The 20,851-nt window shown below is 36.1% G+C and overlaps 1 protein-coding gene across 1 annotated transcript in view; it reads left to right on the plus strand.

Moving 5' to 3' along the window:
* The window catches only part of Hel89B (histone acetyltransferase 1), a 52,936-nt gene that overhangs the window by 10,341 nt on the left and 21,744 nt on the right, over positions 1-20,851 (plus strand). Inside the window, exons 2-17 of the mRNA XM_085949337.1 lie at positions 3,210-3,274; positions 4,072-4,249; positions 5,506-5,569; positions 6,468-6,617; positions 7,185-7,375; positions 8,532-8,721; positions 10,052-10,251; positions 10,963-11,058; positions 11,487-11,663; positions 14,364-14,626; positions 15,346-15,844; positions 16,889-17,038; positions 18,322-18,508; positions 18,702-18,787; positions 20,129-20,310; positions 20,392-20,488. Coding sequence (XP_085805463.1) covers positions 3,264-3,274; positions 4,072-4,249; positions 5,506-5,569; positions 6,468-6,617; positions 7,185-7,375; positions 8,532-8,721; positions 10,052-10,251; positions 10,963-11,058; positions 11,487-11,663; positions 14,364-14,626; positions 15,346-15,844; positions 16,889-17,038; positions 18,322-18,508; positions 18,702-18,787; positions 20,129-20,310; positions 20,392-20,488 — 2,721 coding nt within the window. The 5' untranslated portion in view covers positions 3,210-3,263. The remainder of the gene's footprint in view (positions 1-3,209; positions 3,275-4,071; positions 4,250-5,505; positions 5,570-6,467; positions 6,618-7,184; positions 7,376-8,531; positions 8,722-10,051; positions 10,252-10,962; positions 11,059-11,486; positions 11,664-14,363; positions 14,627-15,345; positions 15,845-16,888; positions 17,039-18,321; positions 18,509-18,701; positions 18,788-20,128; positions 20,311-20,391; positions 20,489-20,851) is intronic.

A 20,851-nucleotide genomic window follows, 5' to 3' on the forward strand; every position in this document is an offset into this window, starting at 1 on the left:
GAAATCAGCATTTTATTATTCAAAAAATGGGCACGATGAACACATTTGAAGATAGTTCTAAAGATACTGATTATAAGCTGTCTTTGACCATTCAAATGTGATCAACATCCTACGAATAATGATTGTTTTATAATAATTATTGACCTAAGAATAAGGTAGTATTTTTTTGAAATACGCCATTTCTATTGGCATTTCCCAGTGGTTAAGCTACAACATACGGCCATATCCATAAATTGACAAACGATAACTGAAGTAGGGAGTAAGATCATGTTAACGCGTGTGTTTGAACATGTACCTAACTGAAAAAAAAATCATTTTTTTAATAATGGTACATTTTTACTTACATTTATACTTGTCGCAGTCTAGTTTGTAAATTGTTGAAGACATTCGAAAGTTTTTCTGTTGGTTGGGAGATAATTATTTTTTTAATAATAGTAACCAAACCTTTGGAACATATTTATTTTAACATAACTGAAACCTTTGCGATTTCTGAACTGAACCTTTAAAGCAAGGGGTTGACAAAATGTGTCCCGCGGGATTTATGTTAAATCTTTATCACCACAAAATTTGAGCCTAGATTGCAGGATTTAGTTTCAAACAAACAATTGCATAAATCACAATATGGTGAAAAAATTAAATATTATTTTTTAGTATATTAATAAGAGTAATCATCATCATCATCATCAGCAGCCTGAATCTATCCACTGATTGATGAAGGCCTCTTCAAGCTGCTTCCACTTCTCTCGGTCCTGTGCATTGCGTTGCCACGTACATCCGGAGAATTTTATCATTTCATCGATCCAGCGGCCTCTGGGTCTACCTTGCAGACTTATGTATTTCTTGGATACCACCGGATGACTAGATTTGTCCAACGATTGTCTCTTCTTCGAGCTATGTGTCCAGCCCATCTCCATTTAAGGCTTTTAATAAACTCTATTACATCGCTAACTCTTGTCTGCTTCCTTATCCACTCATTCCTCTTTTTGTCCTTTCGCGTTATGCCCAGCATGCACCTCTCCATACCACGTTGTGCTAATCCAAGTTTCTGGATCTCTCTTTTACTTAGGGTCCATGTTTCACATGCATATGTGATCACGGGAAGCACACACTGGTTGAACACTTTGCGCTTTAGGCACAGTGGAAGGTCACTTTTGAAGACATTATTCAGGCGGCCAAAAGCACTCCAGCCTAGCTTTACTCTGCGAACAATTTTATCAAACATACATCCATCTATAGACACATGTTGTCCCAGATAGATGTAGCTTTTCACCTGTTATAAGAGTAATAAGAATGTATATTTAGTTAAAAATATAAGTTTACACAATGAATATTTTTTTATTTTTCTTGTAGAAAATATTTACAAAAGAAAGCGCCCGCCAAATATTTTTGATTTCAAAATTGTCCCTTTGACGAAAAAGTTTGTGAACCCCTGCTTTAAAGAAATTATGTGTTGGATGTCACTCAAAGTCTTTTGAATTCACATTACAATGTATCCTTAGCTTTAAAGGAAATCAACATGATGATATATTATTTCACTTTATCCAGTACCAGCTGATAATCGATTAAATAAATAGAATTAATCATGTTTGCTCTTCAAATTTTTTTCTCATGTTGAAAAATATTTTGCAGACTTCTCATGTTTACAATACAGTAAGTCCTCGGCTTACGTGATTAATTCGTTCCGAAGGTTTTTCGCGTTAACTCAAAAAATCGCTAATGTCGAAATAATGCAATTTTTTGAGTAATGTGTGAATTTCGAAGGTTAAGGGGGGACATGCTCGTCGTAGGTCAAAATTGAGTTTTTATCGTATTTTCAAACCATGATCCTGGACACTCCTTAAACGTTGTAGATAATCTATTTATATAATTTTGAAGCCTTATTATCCTTTATAGTTATTTTAAACATTTGATGACTGCATAAAGTATTTTTGTTACATAAAATAGTATTCTTTTAAACCTCTCGCTCTAATGTTTTAGAATATAGTCATATTTCGGTACATAACTGTGCAGTGGTGTTAAGATTTTTTGCATTTATTAATTTTTAAACGCATTTATAAAACCATTAGTATAATTTATTACGAGATAATTTTTGTAAAATATTCACGATAAAAAATTATATTGATAATCTCTGTGATCCCAAATTTGACAAGAATTAAGCATTTTATTATTCAAAAAATCGGCAAGATTAACACATTTGAAGATGATTCTAAAGATACTTATTATAAGCTATGTCTTTGACCATTCAAGTGTGATAAACATCTTATGAATAATGATTGCTTTATAATAATTATTGACCTACGAATAAGGTAGTGTTTTTTTGAAATACGCCATTTCTTTTGGCATTCCCCCGTGGTTAAGCTACAACATACGGCCGTAGCCATAAATTGACAAACTTAGCCGTTAGGTAAAAATAAATTGGACCTACATACATACATTAATTTAAGAAAACATTATTTATTCAGATACATAATATGTACCGAGGGTCCTCATTATCCGAGTCACCGCAGTTACGAATTTGCAGGATAATGCTAAAAACACATAAAAAATACAAGCGCAATAAATAGCTCACAGTCATCAACTGTCACTTTCAATCTCACACTCATACGTTATTTCTGTCTTGCTCACGTGTCTTTTCCTTTTCTGAATGTGTCCCAATTAAACCCATTTACTGTACATGCATTTAAGTACAATCTACTTATTAAAGTTCATACCTGTGATTTTTTTGTAAAAATCGCTGTGCCACTTTTAAAAAGTGCCACTTTTGTATGCAAAAATCAACCAACATGAAAGTTGGTCGATACAGCAGATTTTAGTGATGCCCCATAGTCGATTAATGCTTTGGGTACTACTATATGAATGCATTTGTCCGGTGGTTGTCCACTCAAAGAGCGACATGTCCGCCACATCAGCTTTGCGACCTCTATTCTATTACATATTATTGCTTACGTATTACTTATTCATTGGTTTATTTTGTGATCTTTTCGCATTCTGCTCAACATGCACCTTGTTTCCTTAAACTATAGTAGGATTCATTGGCTATTAATTGTGATTCTTCTGTTGACCATTTGGCTGATGCCATTTTGTGAAGTGATCAGTGATCCCAGATATCTGAATTCCAAGAATTCTTGCCATAAATATTGTTTATAATTGTATTTGTGTACTGAATAATAAATCAAAGTTATTTTCTTATATATTCTTTTTGATTTCAGAAATCAACTGAATGTTTTTAACGAGTCAGCTGGCGGTGGATAAGCAGCATCAATATGTCTTCCAGGTGAGTGTCCCGAGAGTAAACTGTAGTAAAACCAAAAAAAAATCACAATATTTTTAGAGCACTTTTTATGTAATGAACAGAAATAAAGTAATGTATGATCTTTTTCACAGATTGATATAACATTTCCGTGTATGGCGTGAGTATGTTTATAAGTCGAAAAACATCAATTCTCAGGGCAGCTATTTGTATGTTTAGTATTCTGTGGTGAATGCTCATGGCATGGCTGCGTATTTCCTTTAATTCGTGCAACAGATCAGAAGGCGTTAATTGAGCGGCGGATTACTGAGAGTGTACTGTAGTCATAACCTGCATAAAAAGTACATGATAATTAATAATTTGGTTTTTATATCTCTTATCTGATATTAATTATTGGGTTAATTAAAAAAAAATGATGGTTAAGTTGTTTTTTCCACGCCACTTCCTTTTTTTTTTCTTTCAATTGTTAGATAAATTTAGAAAATAAATCAGCATTTGCAGCTTACATCCTTTGGACACAAAGTGTATTTAGTTGTGTACAACATTATTATGCAATAAAACCTATTTTGGATAAACTGAGGTTTACACCCTTTTTCCTTTCTACAGTCGATATATAATTGTAAAATATATTCATAATTAAATATTTGTAGTTCTACTGAAACATTTCACGACCCCCTACGGTCTACAGAATCACTGGCTTGCCATAAATGAGTTGGGGAGGAGACACTGGTTTAGACCAAGTCCTGAGAAAAATGTACAAAATGATGCAATATGAATTCATGTTGTGTAACGGATTAAAAGATTGCATTTTTTCTTTTTAGGCTGGAACGGCTGTTTGTGCTTCTGGAGTCGGGCTCCTCGAGCGTGACCCGGCGGGCGGCGGCTCAGCAGCTGGGCGAAGTCCAGAAGCTCCGGCCGAGGGAGCTGCACCGGCTTCTGGCCAGGGTCTACAATCACCTGCGCTCGCCTGCCTGGGAGACCAGAATTGCCGCTGGACAGGTAATTGTCTCAATTATCTACCTTCCTAGAATTGATTATGATGAAACAACATAGTATGTGCCATGGCTATGAACTGACAATTCAATTCAATTCAAATCATTTATTTTAGATATAATGAACATGACAAATTATAAATTGAAAACGTTCACGATGTAAAAAATAAGTGTTCACAATATTGCAATAAAGATAAAGATAAAAAGAACTTTTTATATACAACGTTTTTAAATTTTCTGTTGAATCATATAAACTTGACTTGACTAGCTTAAACGATCAAAAAAATTTGTACTTGATAGAAATACTGAATAATGAAATATCATTTCATATTGATTTCCATAGTAACGCACGTATATATTATTTAATAATTTAGTTGCTAGGACCCCCTAACAACCAATAATGGTATCGAAATAACTTTTCATACAAAACAGAATTAACTTAAAATGAATTCAATTCTACTTAAAGATGGCTTAAAGTATTAAAAAAATGCATTGGCATCGTGTTCAGATATATTCTAGTTTCAAATGTCTAGCTAGTCGGGAAGTTACAAGTTAAAAATCGATTGCAAGATTTGTACCAGACAAACAACCACCGGACAAATAAGAATACGACCTAAGAAAAACGTTGTAAAAAAACAGGGTAATACGAATAAATAATAAAAATAAAAGTACATGGAAGCACACCGAGTGAATTAGGTAGACCCACCCTATCTTAAAATCGTTTATTACAATGTCGACCTAAACTCACCTCAATTCCTCTATTCACCTCACGTAAGTGGAATATATTAATATCCGAAGCGATTTGAAGAAATCCGTGATATTTTGATAGTTATGCGATCATAAGGGAACATAATATGGACCTTCACAGGGTAGACTGATTTTTACATGAATGTCAGCCACTTGCTCAATCTATTAGGTCCATCCTCTGGGTAGAAACACACATTTGTTGAAAAATAACAAAACTACTAAGAATTTAAATTGCTAATGTGAACAAACAAACTACAATTAATGGGAGTGGTACTCTTTGACAATTAAGTTACGGAGTCCTATTTTTCTCATGAGGAAAAAGTGGACATGGCTAATGTGTTTATTGTATAAGGTTGGTATCGCTGAGTGTTCAGATCGTGCCTGTTGTATTAGCTTATCTCGCGCACCGCCCCTCCCTCTCTTTTTTACTTCTAGTCCAAACTATTGAACCTTATTTATATAGTGGTACATCTATAATGTAATTCCGTTAAGTAAATCAGAAATATTATATTACAGGCAATTGAAGCAATTTTGAAGAATGTACCACAATGGGATCCTGCACCGAGTGAAATCAAGAATGGTAAGCATACACACAAAGGATTTCACAACCTTACTAATTAGGAGTTAACACTTTTCAGTTTCAAATTCCACTTGGAATACCAACAGCCAGTCGTCAAGCACTGACAGTTCTACTTGTAAACTCAAATGTTAGTGACACCAGTGGCGAAGGGTGGAGGTAGGCCGAGGAGATCCAACAAAAAAAGTATACACTAAACTTGTCAGTCATGTTGATGTCTTGCCATTAAATCATACATAATTTTAGATGTTTTACATATAGAAGAATATTTTTTATTTATTATGATTTGGATGATGGTGTTTAATTGAATTTTAAAAACTAACTAACACCATCTGCAATTTGTATTAATTTTTTTTTTTTTCCGACCATGTCCGATCCTGATAGGATCAAATGGGCCTCCACAGAGTGGAGGTTTGTATTGACAGATTTTGTTTTTTACGAGAAATGGATGTCAGCCACCTGCTCAACCAATTAGGTCCATACCCTGACACACACAAATTGAAAAACAATATGTGTACTTGCCAGACCCAGGATTCGAACCTGGGACCCACGGCTTTATAGTCCAACGCTTATGCCGCGCGGCCACCGTGGGCGTGTATTCTTAGTTCAATGAAAACAACTACGCATGACTGAAAAAGTTTAGTGTGCACTATTTATGTCGGATCTCCACTCTTCGCCACTGAGTGATATGTCGTACCAGCGCATCCTTAGATTTCACCAGAGACATCGGTTCTCACGATACAAACTCAAGAGTTTAGGTCAGATGGAGATTGCATAGATTGTATTATTGTTTTAGCAGAAAACGCTTATATTGAATTAGATTAATTACCCAGATTTCAAATATATTGTAATAGTAATTCACTTTTCAGAAGGTTTTAATTAATCTCATATAATCTTTCAGAGGAAACCACCGGAGAGGCTTCCTGCTTTGAGTCAGGCCGGCTCCGTTTTGACACATTCGACATTGAAAAGGTTCTGGCGCAGGGAGCTCACCTTATGGCTTCCGAGGGGAAGGAGTATGACTTGGAAGATGACTCAACTCCAGGATTGGGTAAGCTATACCATTACCATGAACAGCCGAGTCTCTCTTTGTTTCTTTTACACTTTTCGGAGCCTGCGTGTTAACTCTATCGCCAATACTCTTTGTGTACATATCCCGACATTTGTTTTTCTAATTTGTCATTCACTTTTCACCCATCCCTGTCTGGAAGGTGGGAAAAAAGGAATGGAAAATGCATATTAATTATACGATACAGATGTTTATTTATAAATCAACATGATATCCAGGCGGAATTTCATTCTGGGACTTTCTTACTATCAATTTGTACATGTCGTCATATTATTTGTCCTAATCAGGGAACCCAAAATTAATGAGAACTGGTTTACCTATCAGGTATCGTATAACGGGCTACGGTTCTGGATTATGGAGAAATATGGGATAAACTTAAAACACATGTTAAAGAATTTAATATTTTCAAAGTCTGTATCTTAATATACATGAGAGTTTGATCTTAAAAAAATTCGTGTATACCTACCTATTAATTGATATTAGCATACATCATTCGAGCCATAGCGAACCCGTTTATCATAAAATTAAGGTAAAATAATTGTTTTTTAGACATGCGTGAAAAGTTGGCCCGACAGCGCCAGCTGTTGAACGCACGTCTCGGCCTGGACATGGTCTCTAAATTGGGCATGGACATGACTGACATATTCACCAACGAAGACCTGTTGGCCCAACAGACTCCCGTCGCTCCAAAACCTGATCTGCCAAATGATACCAGACCGGCTATTCGACCTGTCGTTAGGGTAGGTGAAACGATTTGACATTTACAATTATTTTAAATATTTCTATTCAAATTAGCTTTATGTGGCTCTTGGCACCTCACGGAGAGTTTTTGTAATATATTTTTTTCCGGGAAATGACTAATAATTAACATGTGAATTTTGCCAGGCCTGGGGCTCTAACCTAAGACACACGACTTACCAATCAGATAGGCTACCACACGGCCATTGCCATATCGTCGGTATAGGATTGGTTTGTCGAATATCCGTTTTTGTTGATATCAACCTTTAAATGCAAAATGATTTTTTGTATCTAAATGGACCAGAACCATCGTTTTCTTTAAATTGCTTTGTAATGAAAACAGCATTCATATGCTGTAAAAACAACAATTTAAATACCTCCATGTATTTAAATATAGGATAATGAAATTTGTTTTTCGTCTCCTGAACATTTGACATTTGTGTCAATTCGACAAACCAATCCTACAGCGACGATATATAGAAAATCACATATTTTGAACCATAGCTCGAAATTATACCGGAGGCGAACCCTGAGAACTCATTAATTCATTCATTAATGCAACACATTTATTTATCTTGTACTCTCTTTGCCAACACTTTGTTCAATCTCTAACTTGGCCTTTCAATTCGATTTTTAATTGGAACAAAGCCCTTTAAAAAAATCGGGGACGCCCTGCGCATCCATTCTATACACAAAACTGCTATCGGTGGCTATCGAGGGTAGTTTATCATGTTTATGTATTGAGGTATTATTGTTACAATAAGCTAGTTGTCATTGTTACAATAAGTGCTATGTTTTAACAGCACCTCTCTTGGCTGTGCTAACTTTTAGAGCGATATAGACAGTTTTGACAGTGACATGGCTAACTTATTGTAACAATTATAATACCTGAATACAGAAATATGATAAACTACCCTAGAAAGCCGCCGATAGCAGTCTTGTGTATAGAATAGATGTGCTGCGACAAAAGATAAAGGAATACATTAAAGAGAATTTCTATTCTATAAGCAATAAATATTAATGTTTCATATTTGGTGATTGAAAGAGCTATAGTGCCTGCCACTTAGCTATGATGGGGGACTATCTTGCACTTTTGAAATTAACTGAACCGGTTATCGATTCACAGCGATGTTTACCAATCTGTTTTGTTTCTTTTAGAAGCCTGTAAACGAATTAATACCTCAGAGCAGCCAACTGAGTTCACGCGAGATGAACAGGGCACGGAGAAAAGCTCGGCAGCAAAAAAGTGTGGATGCCAGCGAGGCATCGGCACATTCCGAGGAGCCTGAGAGAAAGAGATTCAAAATCGATCCTGCCATTAAACCTGATGACAATTTACCAATATACGGTAAGTTTTTGGATATTTATAATATATAGTGGAATTCCGCGGTGAAGACTCTCTGTTTGGTTCAAATCAAAGCAAATCAAATTTATTTATTTTACATATAATGAATATAACAAATTCAAAGCATTCACGACATGACATAAAATAAGTGTAAAATAAAAGTACAGAGAAATGTGAGTTAATAATACAATAAGTACATAATAAAATAAGAAAAGACATAAAATAAAATAATAACAAAAATAAAAGTAGATGGAAGCACACAGAGTGAATTATTGATAGACCCTATCTTAAAAACTTATAAAACAACATCCACCTAAATTCGCCCTCACGTAAGTGGAATATGTCAATATCCGAAGCGATTTCATTTAACATGATTATTGCCCTCCCAATTGGCATCACTAATGGCAGGTTAGTTCTGCACCTTGGGAGAACAAACAACAGATGCCGTCGATTCCTAAGGTAATTATCAGAGACACACAAGCCAACACCACCAAGAATGAGAGAGTTCACATTTACGCCGCGTATAAGTCGGAAAAAATATGTAGCTAAATAAAGATCCCTTCTAAATTTTAAGCTACAGTATGTAAGCATACCTAAGATAATGTCAGTCGGATAGAGCCATAGATAATATCCATACAGCCGAAAGTAAAGGAGTCTCAAAAATTTCTTTTGGAATCTCCACCATAAGGCCGTACTTCAACTGATGCGGGGCACAAACGATATACCCACTCTCAAGTCTGCTTCTAAGGAGTTATAGAGAACTTTTAGTACCGTACCATCTGAAAAGATCTGGGAAGTATGCAAGATAAAGCCCAACATTTTACGTATTGCGTAACCAAAAAGAATAGTAGGTACACACTTCGACACTAAAGTTATAGGTAGATATCTACTTACAAAATCTTAGTCCCTAACTACATACATATAACCCGAAATCAACTGCTATGAAAAATGGAGATGTGTTAACGTACCTTCCTGTTATTGTATGAGCGCGAGACACTATTTGTCTAACTCTCTCGTGATGGTACCTGAGTGTATTGGCCTCTTTGCAAGCTATTGTCGCACCTTTTGCGATTTGCTAAAGAATTTTAGCACTAGCCAGCTTACGCGTGGCGCCATTTTTTTTTGTCAAGTATGTATGTGTCACATCTAAATGTGTATAAATAAACAGCCCGGCGCTTATGGCGTTTCTAAAATGCCAATGTGTAAGAACGTGAAGATTGATAATATCAAGATATAACATTGAAACAAATTAATAATAATGTTAGTTTTCCTTTTTGCTGCTTGCCTTCCCTGTTTTTTGCCTTTGCCTTTAACAATCATGATTGCATTTCAGGGGAATGGCTGCCAGATGAGGAGGGCAATTGGGGAATGGAGGTGGAGTGGTGGCCTCTGGAAGGTTGGGCCAGCGCCCTCACAGCCGATCTCTTCAGCTCCCAGTGGGAGACCCGACACGGGGCCGCCACTGCTCTCAGAGACCTTCTCAAGTCACACGGAGCCGGGGCGGGGAAAGAAAGAGGAACCACTGCCACCCAGGTATAATCACAAGTTGTTTAAATTATTACAAAATAATACTATGGATTTTTTTCAATCGAAAAAAATTCTAATAGATAATAATGTGTCTATATAGTACCTATATCGAGTCTTTTCTAAATTATGGCTTATTTTACTAGATGCCATAACATAGAAAGCCATAAAAAACTCATTTTTATGTAGTTCGCCGTATCACACTTCACTGTGAAATGTTGTATCGGAAATTTTGTATTAAAAATCATCCAACCTCTTTGGGTCGTATAGGAGATAAAATTCATGTCTAAATAAAACATAATTCTTGTCGGTTTACAGGAAGCCAGCTGCAAACAAATTTTGAAAATAGTCGATATACTGGATTAATTGTTAGGTTTGGTTAGGTTACGTTTTCATTCTTGAATTCATGAATTTTGCCAAAATCGACTATAAAAATAGAGAAGACTGTATTGTATACGGTCATCTCTTTCCGATAAGAAAGCTCATGGCGAACTGTGCTACGGTGAAATGTAATACATATAATTTACATGTAACCTAGATGGATAGTCTAGTTAGAAGAGATATTTAAATTAGAAGTATTTTTGGCAGAGACAATTCATTGCATTTCACCGATGAAATATTTGTTGAAATTTAAAATAGTAAATAATCTTCCTGTATATATATGGTAATGCAAATGTTCTTCTATAAACGTGAAAGACTATTAACCTTTTGTTGTTTCAGATGGATGAGATGCATAAAGGCTGGCTGGAAGACATATCCCTTCGACTGCTGTGCGTTTTAGCACTTGACAGATTTGGAGACTTTGTGTCCGATCAGGTAAAATATCACTTTGCTGGAAAAGAATTCATATAGGTACTATAATTAATTAATCCTTGCCTAGAATAACGTGCAATGCATTAGCATAATATATAATTTGTGTGGTTACTGCCAAAAGTTGGTAAGTCTCGAAATCATGTTATGGAGTAATTGAAATTTGAAGTTTGACATGCCTTCTAAAATCAGGCATAATGCCAATTTCTTTGTTCAATGTTCTGTATATCAGATTACCTTTTTTTCTTACATACATATTTATATGTCACCTACATAAACCGTTGTTAACTCGAAATACCTAAATTGTAGACTTTAGGAAGGAAGACACTTTTCTTTGATTATTGTAAATACGAATTGTTAGTTCATCAATACTTAATTCTCGGCATAAACAATGAGAAAATAAAATTGAGTTTTAAAATCTTTATGAAAACCAGGTGGTTGCCCCAGTCCGTGAGACCTGTGCACAATGCTTGGGCGTGGTGGCCTCTCTGATGGGCGCATCGGGGGCGTCTCGAGTCTCTCATGCACTCTCACTTCTCGCCCGACAGCCGCATTGGGAGGCGAGACATGGTGCGCTCTTAGGATTGAAATATCTACTGGCCGTGCAACAGGTAAACATTCTTCAGATTGTATTGTGTGTCCACCAAGCAGTTAGACTATGATTAATTTAACCCTTTCTAAGCGTTACGAATCCCGACTTAGTACAACAGTGCGCGTTGTGATTTCAAGCATCAATAAATCGTAATAAATGTCAGTCAAACATACACAAATAGAGTAGTAAAAAATCGGAGTCAAGTTCAAAAATGATTATGACAGAACCTAATATTTTATGTGACTCTAAAAATAAACATTCGTCGCCTAAATCTGATAAGAAATCACGAACAAGACTTCTTCATTGAAAAAATGCCAGCTTACTCGAGCGGCGCCATGACACTTACGAAATGGTGCTGGACTAATGCGTCGATGACAGATTAACAAGTGTAAGAACAGTTCAGTATTCTTATAGTCTACCGGCTACCATTTCGACAAATATGTCATACACATAATGAATAATAATATGGTTTATGACTTTTATGAGCATTTTTGTTGAGTGTGTTGAAAAAATATCAGTCATAAATAACTCATTTTTATAGCATCCAGGACATCTCAAACTGTGTAACTTTTGTTTGAACTCGCATACACATTGCAGCACTGCAGGCCGAGTATAAATAAATCATCCTTGAGAACTACTGGCTATTTGAGAGTGATGTACTTACCACCAGTGCCTGGTTTGTACCTACCATTGACCCCGAACTGAATGGAATCGAATGACACATAGTTTATATAACAAAATGGTTTATTTTTCGAATACCTATTACAATTCGTAAAATATTAAATTTCAAACACTTTTTGCACTTCTAAATGCTTTATAGTCACCACAATTTTATTTTCAAGTTCATTTGTTTTTTTTTATTATATTACTTCAATAACCTGGTACTAGAATAGGTAATCTCTTATTTTATTATAATGACGTGATAGTAAGTAACTCGAGTTATTTTCGACTATAAATATAAGAAGAATTCTACATAAAAAAAATAGTAGTCATGAATCAAACCCTTTTGAATAGTATTACGAAAAAAATAATTCTCAAGTGTCTGTCTCACACCAGCAGACGATGATTTGCCGCGCAGTGTATAAAAATTCAGTAGCGCGGGACCTGGTGTTTGCGTAATACGACAATTTCCGCATTTATGCGGGAACGGGCGTCTGAGTGTTCGTGTCTTTTCTTTATAAATGGCTGATAACTAGGGTAAATAAATAATTTTTGTCTGTTTCACCTAATACTATAACCAGAAAATAGTATTTAAAAATGTTAATCAATGATAAACAAAGAGACATATTAAATCGCGGACTTCTAGGTATATTTAAATGACACCTGGTTCAAATTATTTTCCGAAACTATAAACTCGCGGATAATATACTGGCAGATAGGCGAATGAATGCAATCTCCAAAAGCATTCCTTTTGTAAAAATATTTTGTAAATTCACTTTGATCAATGTAACTTTCGAATATTCTATTTAACAGTTTACGCACCAAATAGTTTTTCAATCACTAAAAAACAATATAACTTATTATATCGCAAACTCGTATCGTTACAAACACGTCAGTCAAATGTCTTCGGCGCACATGCACTAAGAAGCGATAAGACACTATATACGCGGCAAATTTGAATTGGCCCGATGACTGATATATTTTTATTCAAGACACGCTCCCGAAAAATATTTATTTAAATTAGATAGAACAAAAGTTTAGGCTATCCATTGACAGATGTCAAGAGAAGGATGATTTTTGAATAAATTAAATCAATATTCGAATTATTCGCGCCTGGCGGAAAGCAGTACTAGGCAAACGAAAATCGAAATGACTTTAGTCAGCTGACGCGCGGATGACTCGCGCGTATAGGCTGACTAAAGTCAGTTGCCGCGTTAGAAAGGTTAAGAAGGAGATCAGTGGTATGTACAACTAAAATGACACTATCGCCAGTGCCTCCCCCCTCCTCTTTAAGAGTGTCATAGACTAGCAGGGGCTTAAATACATGTAGCTATATAAATCATTGACATATTAAATAGACGAAGTCGACACCAAGTCGAATATATTTTAATGTGTGCAGAATGCTCATGTTATAATATTGTATGTAATTAAAATTGTGTTCTACTTGCATGTTATATTGAAATAAGTGTGATTCTTATAGATTTTTGTCAGGTGTCTATAACTCTTAAAAGAAAAGGTATCCACTTTTGTGTTCAGATATTGTGTGGAATGGTGTATGCTGTATCTCTAATTTCTGCCTTTATTTAATAATTGATTTATGCCCATAGATGACTAGCTCACACCACTAATATCCGCCATTTTTGTTCTGCTTATCGTTTTTCTTCGACAAAGCAGTTTTATCAATGGTATAAATAGTGTTCTGTAGATTTTAATATTTCACATTCCCATCCAGTGATTGAACCATTGATAAAATGCACTATTTTCATACACTTTATTCTTATGTGGAGGAGCTTGTGAATTCTCGAGACTTTAAATCAAGAATATTCATTTTCTCAAGATTTTCGAGCTTAGCCTAATGATAATTTCTGGAAATTTTGGAAAATTTATTTCTCTAAATTTGAGATTGGCCTTTTCTGATTATTTCTTGAAAATTCTCGAGGCATGATAAAGTAAAAAAGGCTTAATTTTCTTCGATGTTCATTGTAATGAAAAAAATAAGTTTTTGATTATAGTTTATCGGTAGGTAGTTTTAAAACCTGTGGTAATGACTTGATTGCAGGAACTAGGCCAGAATGCGAATGCTTTTCCGGCGGTTGTCCGCTCCCTGTGGGATCCGGTGGATGACGTGGCAGCAGCAGGTGCGGCTGCCCTGGCTCCTGCTACCAAAGCCCTTCTCCTCACCGCCCCGGCCTCCCTCCCGCCTACCGTGGCCAGGCTCCGTAAACTGTTGAGGGCTCACGACGAGCTGGCCGCCGCCTGCGGATGTTTTATGGCTCTCTTGGCTGCACTGATCGCTGAACCGGGGGCCGCTTATTTACTGGGGTAATTATTGGTTTTTTCATTGTTATCTCACTATCTTGTATTTGAAAAGTTTACATCTATTATGGGACACAAAGAAAGTTTATAAATTTGGTATAAACCAGTATTAATTGCCAACGATACTCTAATAATAAATTATAATACAAGGATTCTGTACGAACAATGTTATTGTACCTGTACTATTGTTTATTCAGAAATACTATAATTTTTACACCTTTGTCAGCAATCAGCATAGAAAAATATAGTAATACTGATATAAGCTATATGAAAGGGGAGATAAAGTGTATGTTCAATATATAAAAAACTTTGACTATTTCATAGAGAGGGCTTTATGAATTTTGTAAGATTTGTAAGAAGTTGTCGCATTGAAACATGGTTGGATTGTTTATGGTTACAACTTTCAGCAGTTGATTTTTCGGTAATATAATATATATGACAATTTTCTGGATGTTCATCTCAATTTTCTAAATAATTATACTACATTGCATATGGTTGCCGTTATATGTACAATATTTGATGTGGTCTGTTCTTTTATAGGCAATTATAAGCTTCATTTGAGATCGTTTCAAAGTCAGTAACTTCCATATTCCGCCATTTTGAGATAATCGCAAAAAACCTATCATTGAGTCGATCAGTTTGACTTCTGATAGACTGACATTCCACTGTTTATGTACTGTACTTTTGCGAATATGAAATTTCATGCTTCTGTTATGTTACCACAGCCCTAAATATATGGCATCGGTCATCCCCCGCCTGTGGCCGTACCTCTCTCACCCAACCAGCTCAGTCCGCCGTGCCGCTTTGCAGACTCTTCGAACACTCACTCGGTGCCCTGGAACCATATTCAACTCTGACAAAACTGAGAAACTTCAAAATGACAGAAAGGCAGAAGAACCTTTAAAAACAAGCGACAATCACGAATCTGGCAATAATGGAAACACTATACCAAAAAAAGAATCAATAGAAGATAATGTAAAATGTGATGAGTCGAAGGTGGAAATTAAGCCCGATTGTGCAGATGAAAATTGTCATTTGACTAATGGCGGCGGGAGTGAGGAGTTTGGAGTATTGGAAGAGCTGGTGAGCGCGGAAGCTGCAGATGAGGCTGATGCTGATGATTACTCAGAATGGAGTCCACAGCTGCTGCAGGATGCGCTCCGTCATGTCTTTCAACGGGTTCTCATTGAGCATGTACAAGACATAAAGAATATTGTCGAAGAGGTAAATTCTTTAAGGCTTTGGTTATTTACGTACCGTTATTTGTGATTGTTCTTTTAAATAATGATGGTTCATTATATAAATATACTTCGCTTTTTTTATCTTTCCTGGCGGTCCTGGTAAGTCAATATTAGAGAATGAGTGTGAAGTTTTCTATCCTGCCATGCAAAATGACTTTGATTCTGAATGCTAATTTAATCATTAGCCTTAGTAACCGTATTATATATCAGATTCACTTTCATTTTCAATGGTTCCATTATCATAATTATATAATCATGTGGCAATAGTAAAAAAATAAAGAAGTAAAACATTTTCTTCAAAAAGAAAAAGACATCACAGAACTAGTCAAAGTGGAACCGACAAGACTATATGATAGCTTCCGGTTTGACCTGGTGCATGACTGAAACTCCTCCAGGGAAGGCATACTACAGACTCCATGGTGTGCTCCGTGGTCTGAATCTCAACACACTCTCGAGATGGAGATTATTTCAAGCCCCACATGCATCATATAAGCACACCTGGGATGCTTACACTGGATTCGATCCACGACCGACAAGTTTAATGTGAGGCTTCGCGGCAACCCGGCAGCTACGCCGCGGAGCCTCACGTTAAACTTGTCGGTCTCTACCCAGTCACGTCCTCGGGCATCCTAAGTAATGTTTCCCAAAATTGCATGCCAGAACCCCTTTAGACTCATCAATTTTAATAGTGTACCTCACTTTTGTTGACGAATTATGGGTCAACGTAGCCCTTCAAATTAGTAGCGTCCCACTAGGAGTATGTATACTTCTATTTATTAAACGCTGCCATAAAAGAAGGTTTTTATTCACCATCTTTGAATAAACGTTGATTTTGTTGTTTTGAGCTTTCGTAATGAAATAATTGACAATTATCCCCATAACTTGTTCTCCCTGTCGGACCATGTCCGCTCTTTAGCTGTTGTATAGTTGTATATAAACACCACACGGCACCTCCAAGAATCCATGTCGCTTGCCAGTTTTCTTGCATCTCCCCGTAACTTAATTGTATATTAATATGTTTTCTCAGGTCTGGATTAATCTGGTGAAGTGCTCGAGTTTAGAGTTCCTGCTGGCGGCTGCCTGTCCTTATGTATCCACGTGGATCTGCCTCACCATGCAGCCCGCCAAGATTGCCTTCGATCCCATGCAAATGATACAGTCGAAAACAGCTGCAACCGTAAGATTTTCATCAAACCTTCATACTATTATATTTAGTTTTTAATACACTAATGTGAAGGTAATTGATGTCGGAATTACCTAGTTGTGGTATTTATACTGTAAGAGTTTATCGATTTATTTTATTATTTATTACAAATGGACATGTATAGAATATATTGCATATTATATAAAACTAACGAAAAGATAATGATTATAATATTGATTTCTTTCACTATGACATAATTCTCCGATACGAGATATTGACATTTATGTACGTGTTTTAAAAATTGAGTCTATGTTTAACACTTAGTGACTTCTTTCATTCGTTGAGAGCCTTGGAGAATAATGGAAAAAATACCTGTAGACTGAAAACTTGGGTTTAATCAAAATGTCACTTAGTGAGTTCTTGCACTGCCGATGATGTATTTAATCAAGATTGGGAACTAAACATAGAAATTAGATGCCCGATTAAACAAGTGAGAATGCATTCACCGAGTTTAACAAAGTCCTGTGCAACTGTCATTTAAACTTACACTTTAGGCCGCGCTTGGGTATATTGGAATCATTCTATAGTGTCACCATGGGTACTATGCACATTAAAAGTGATTCGCAGTTGTATTTGTATCTTTGCTACCATTGAAACAGGCATTGTCCAAAGAAACGCACACAGTGCCATGGCAGAATGATTCCAGTGTAGGTGCTAAGAGCTGTGTTTATAATCTTTTTTCTGTACCACTGTTATGACATTTTAAATTATTTAGCAATGAAGCATGTTTGAGTTGGTAAACCCCACAAATATTAACATTGCTTAGTTGGCATTCTGATTTTCTGACACACGCAATGGCTGCCATTATTTTATGTTCATTGTGATTACTGACTCGAGTGCAGTTGTAAATGGTTTTTCACAAATTTTACGGGATTTTTCAACTAAATAATAATGACAAAGTGTAGTATTATTAGGTGCTTATCTACTCATCGTGACAAATTGTTTTTTTGCACACTCTGAAAATGAACATGTAATGTGAAGTCACTTGTAGCTAACTTAATCAGTGCACCAGTGGTCCTTTTTTTCTACAATTTCATACATTTAGGATCCATCTAGGATGCATTTCTTGCTGAATAATTTGTGATGCAGCTGTGGTTAGGGCAGAGATTCAAACAATGATTTCTAACCTTCATTTCGAAAATGGCACATAAAGACGAAGACATAAATTTCATTAATTTCTAAAATCAAATTCTAAAATAAAACATTGAAACACGATTATAATAAGTAAATTGCTGAAACATTTCATTTTTTTTTAGGAAAAGAGGCCAAATCCAGTAATAATGTCTGACAATCTATCAGCTCTCCCCGGTGATGTTTCCATACAAAACAACGGAGTATTAATGCTGAGCCAGAAGTGGTTTGTCGGAGGAAGCGAATCAACATCAATGAACATACGTGAAGGCAACGTGATACGTTCCAGATGCATTGCAGCCAGAATGATAGGTAGATAGACGTTTGTCATTTTTATCTGTACAACTCTTACTTAAAAACAAGATACGATTGGTAATCGTCAGCAAGTAGCCAGTAAAATTGAAATATGTAATGTTATTCTATTCCCATCTTTAGAAATTGGTGTTCAAATTTCAACAATGTTGAATAAAATAATTGTTTTAGGTATCTATCTAATTTTTTTCAGGTCTTCTATCATGTTATCTAGTCAAACCAGCACCAGGATTCGTTTATACCGAAGATGTGGATAGTCCTATAGACTGTTATATTAAGGTAAGTTGCATTTACAATCACTACCAAAGGCATTAAAGAAAGCCATCACTATAAGGTGAAGCCTAAAAGCCTGTCCACATGGCGTGTTTTTTCGAGTGAGTGACAAATCGCGCATTCTCCAGGTACATGTGACCCAATTCAGCTGTCCACAAGTACTCGCGCGTGACGACTCTCGCGCAACGATCGCCTGCAAACGCCAGACTCTGGACAATCGCGGCATTTACAGCCATTACAAAATGAAATACGACCGCTTGGCGCTCGAACGCGAGACTTTTTATCGCTACTCCCAAATAAATTACGTCACCTAGGCTGTAAAGTGCCGAGAATAGGTATTGAAAGTAATCGCGAAATACAAAATCTCATAGAAACCGACTATCATTATCGAGTTGTTGTGCTTTTTTCTACACTCGCGTTTGTTTTTGTATGCCAATTCAAAAATGAATTACGTCACCTAATTATTTCAAACGCGCAAACTACGCCGCATCTGGACGGAAGACGTTTCTGGTTCTCGAGCGTAAATCGCGATGGGAATCGCGCCATGTGGACAGGCTCTAAGTATATGAGTGTAGCTGGAAAAAAACTATCATTTCAACTAGCTGGAAGTCATTTTGCATTGTGAATTCATTTTATAGAACACCACACTGTTGTCACCTGCATTTGCCAGAAACCGAAAGCGTTTATAATATAACACCCATCAATTATTTAATGTGCGGCTGCTATTGTCATAACAAACCTTGAAACTTGCATTCGTTATGTATATATATTATTTTGTTAATTACTGCATACATGACGATTTCAATATAATGTACTGGAATTGTTTGACTTGTACGGGAATCAATAAATACGTGGCCGAGCGGCTACTGCATCAGTTTATAATGTCATGGGTCTTGGGCTCAAATCCCGGGTCTGGAAAATTCATATATTGTTTTTCGATGTGTGTTTGCACCTAGAGTATGGACTATAACATCTATTTCTTGTAAATAAACAAAAATCTCTTGATACATCCTCCACTCGTGGAGGCCCATAAATGATCATCTTAGGATTGAACATGGTTAGAAAGAAAATGGGCAATGGAACTATTAATTATTTGGAATATTGACATAATGTCAACTGCGACAGATAAAGATTAGCTAATTCTTAAAAATATATGATTTTTCTTCAATTGACTAGCTACAAGGCACAGCTTAAATAAGCCCGAAACAAGCTGTAGTACATACCTACAACAATTTTATAAGGCTCCATGATTTTAGTTACTTCATGAAGAATATAATATCTAAGAAGTACGTTTGTTTTCTTTTAACAAAATAAAAAACCTTAGATCTTTTTATGTGATGCTTTCAGATTCTACTGGTTTACCTGTCGTCGAAGAGTGCCCTGCAAAGATTAGTGGTGGGCCTGATAATATCTTCGTGGGCGAAGCTGGACCACACCGTTAAGCCATGCCCGCCGATCTTGTGCTCCAAAATTCACGAATGCCTCACTCAGCTTATTTACTTTGACGAGATTGCTGTCTCCTGTACCAGGTAAAGTATTCTTTTCGTTATTGTAACGTTTCGATAACGTATTAACTTTCGTTACCTAATACAAATTCATTTATATTTTAGGATTCTCCAAGACACAAGAGATTTCATTGCCATGATGCGCCATTATAAACTTACTTTCGAAGGAGAGGAGAACATAAATATAATTAACTTAGAACAAGTAAGTTAACCACTCTGCTACATGACATAGTTGAAAGGGCTTTTAATAGTATTTATTTAGCTTTATCTACCGCTGCTGTTATTGGGGCACAATACAGTAGCCAACCGTTACAAACAGCACACACTACATTGGCGTATCTATATCTATAAACTTTGCCATACAAGATAATAGCCTGTTTGCACGTGCATGGATTTACTGGCGGGAGTACGTCACAACCATAAACACATATTATCATGCAATTTGCGAGATTACATGGATCAAAAATGTTTGGCGGTTTCTGAATTTTCACGCGATAGTTGCAACTTGCTATACTAACTTGCAATATGCTGATGACAGTAGGACATCGTGCGCAGTAGGTCATCT

The sequence above is a fragment of the Rhyacophila brunnea genome, unplaced genomic scaffold (assembly GCF_057557595.1).
Source record: "Rhyacophila brunnea isolate RB1 unplaced genomic scaffold, BYU_Rbru_1.0 scaffold_22, whole genome shotgun sequence".
Lineage (NCBI taxonomy): Eukaryota > Metazoa > Arthropoda > Insecta > Trichoptera > Rhyacophilidae > Rhyacophila > Rhyacophila brunnea.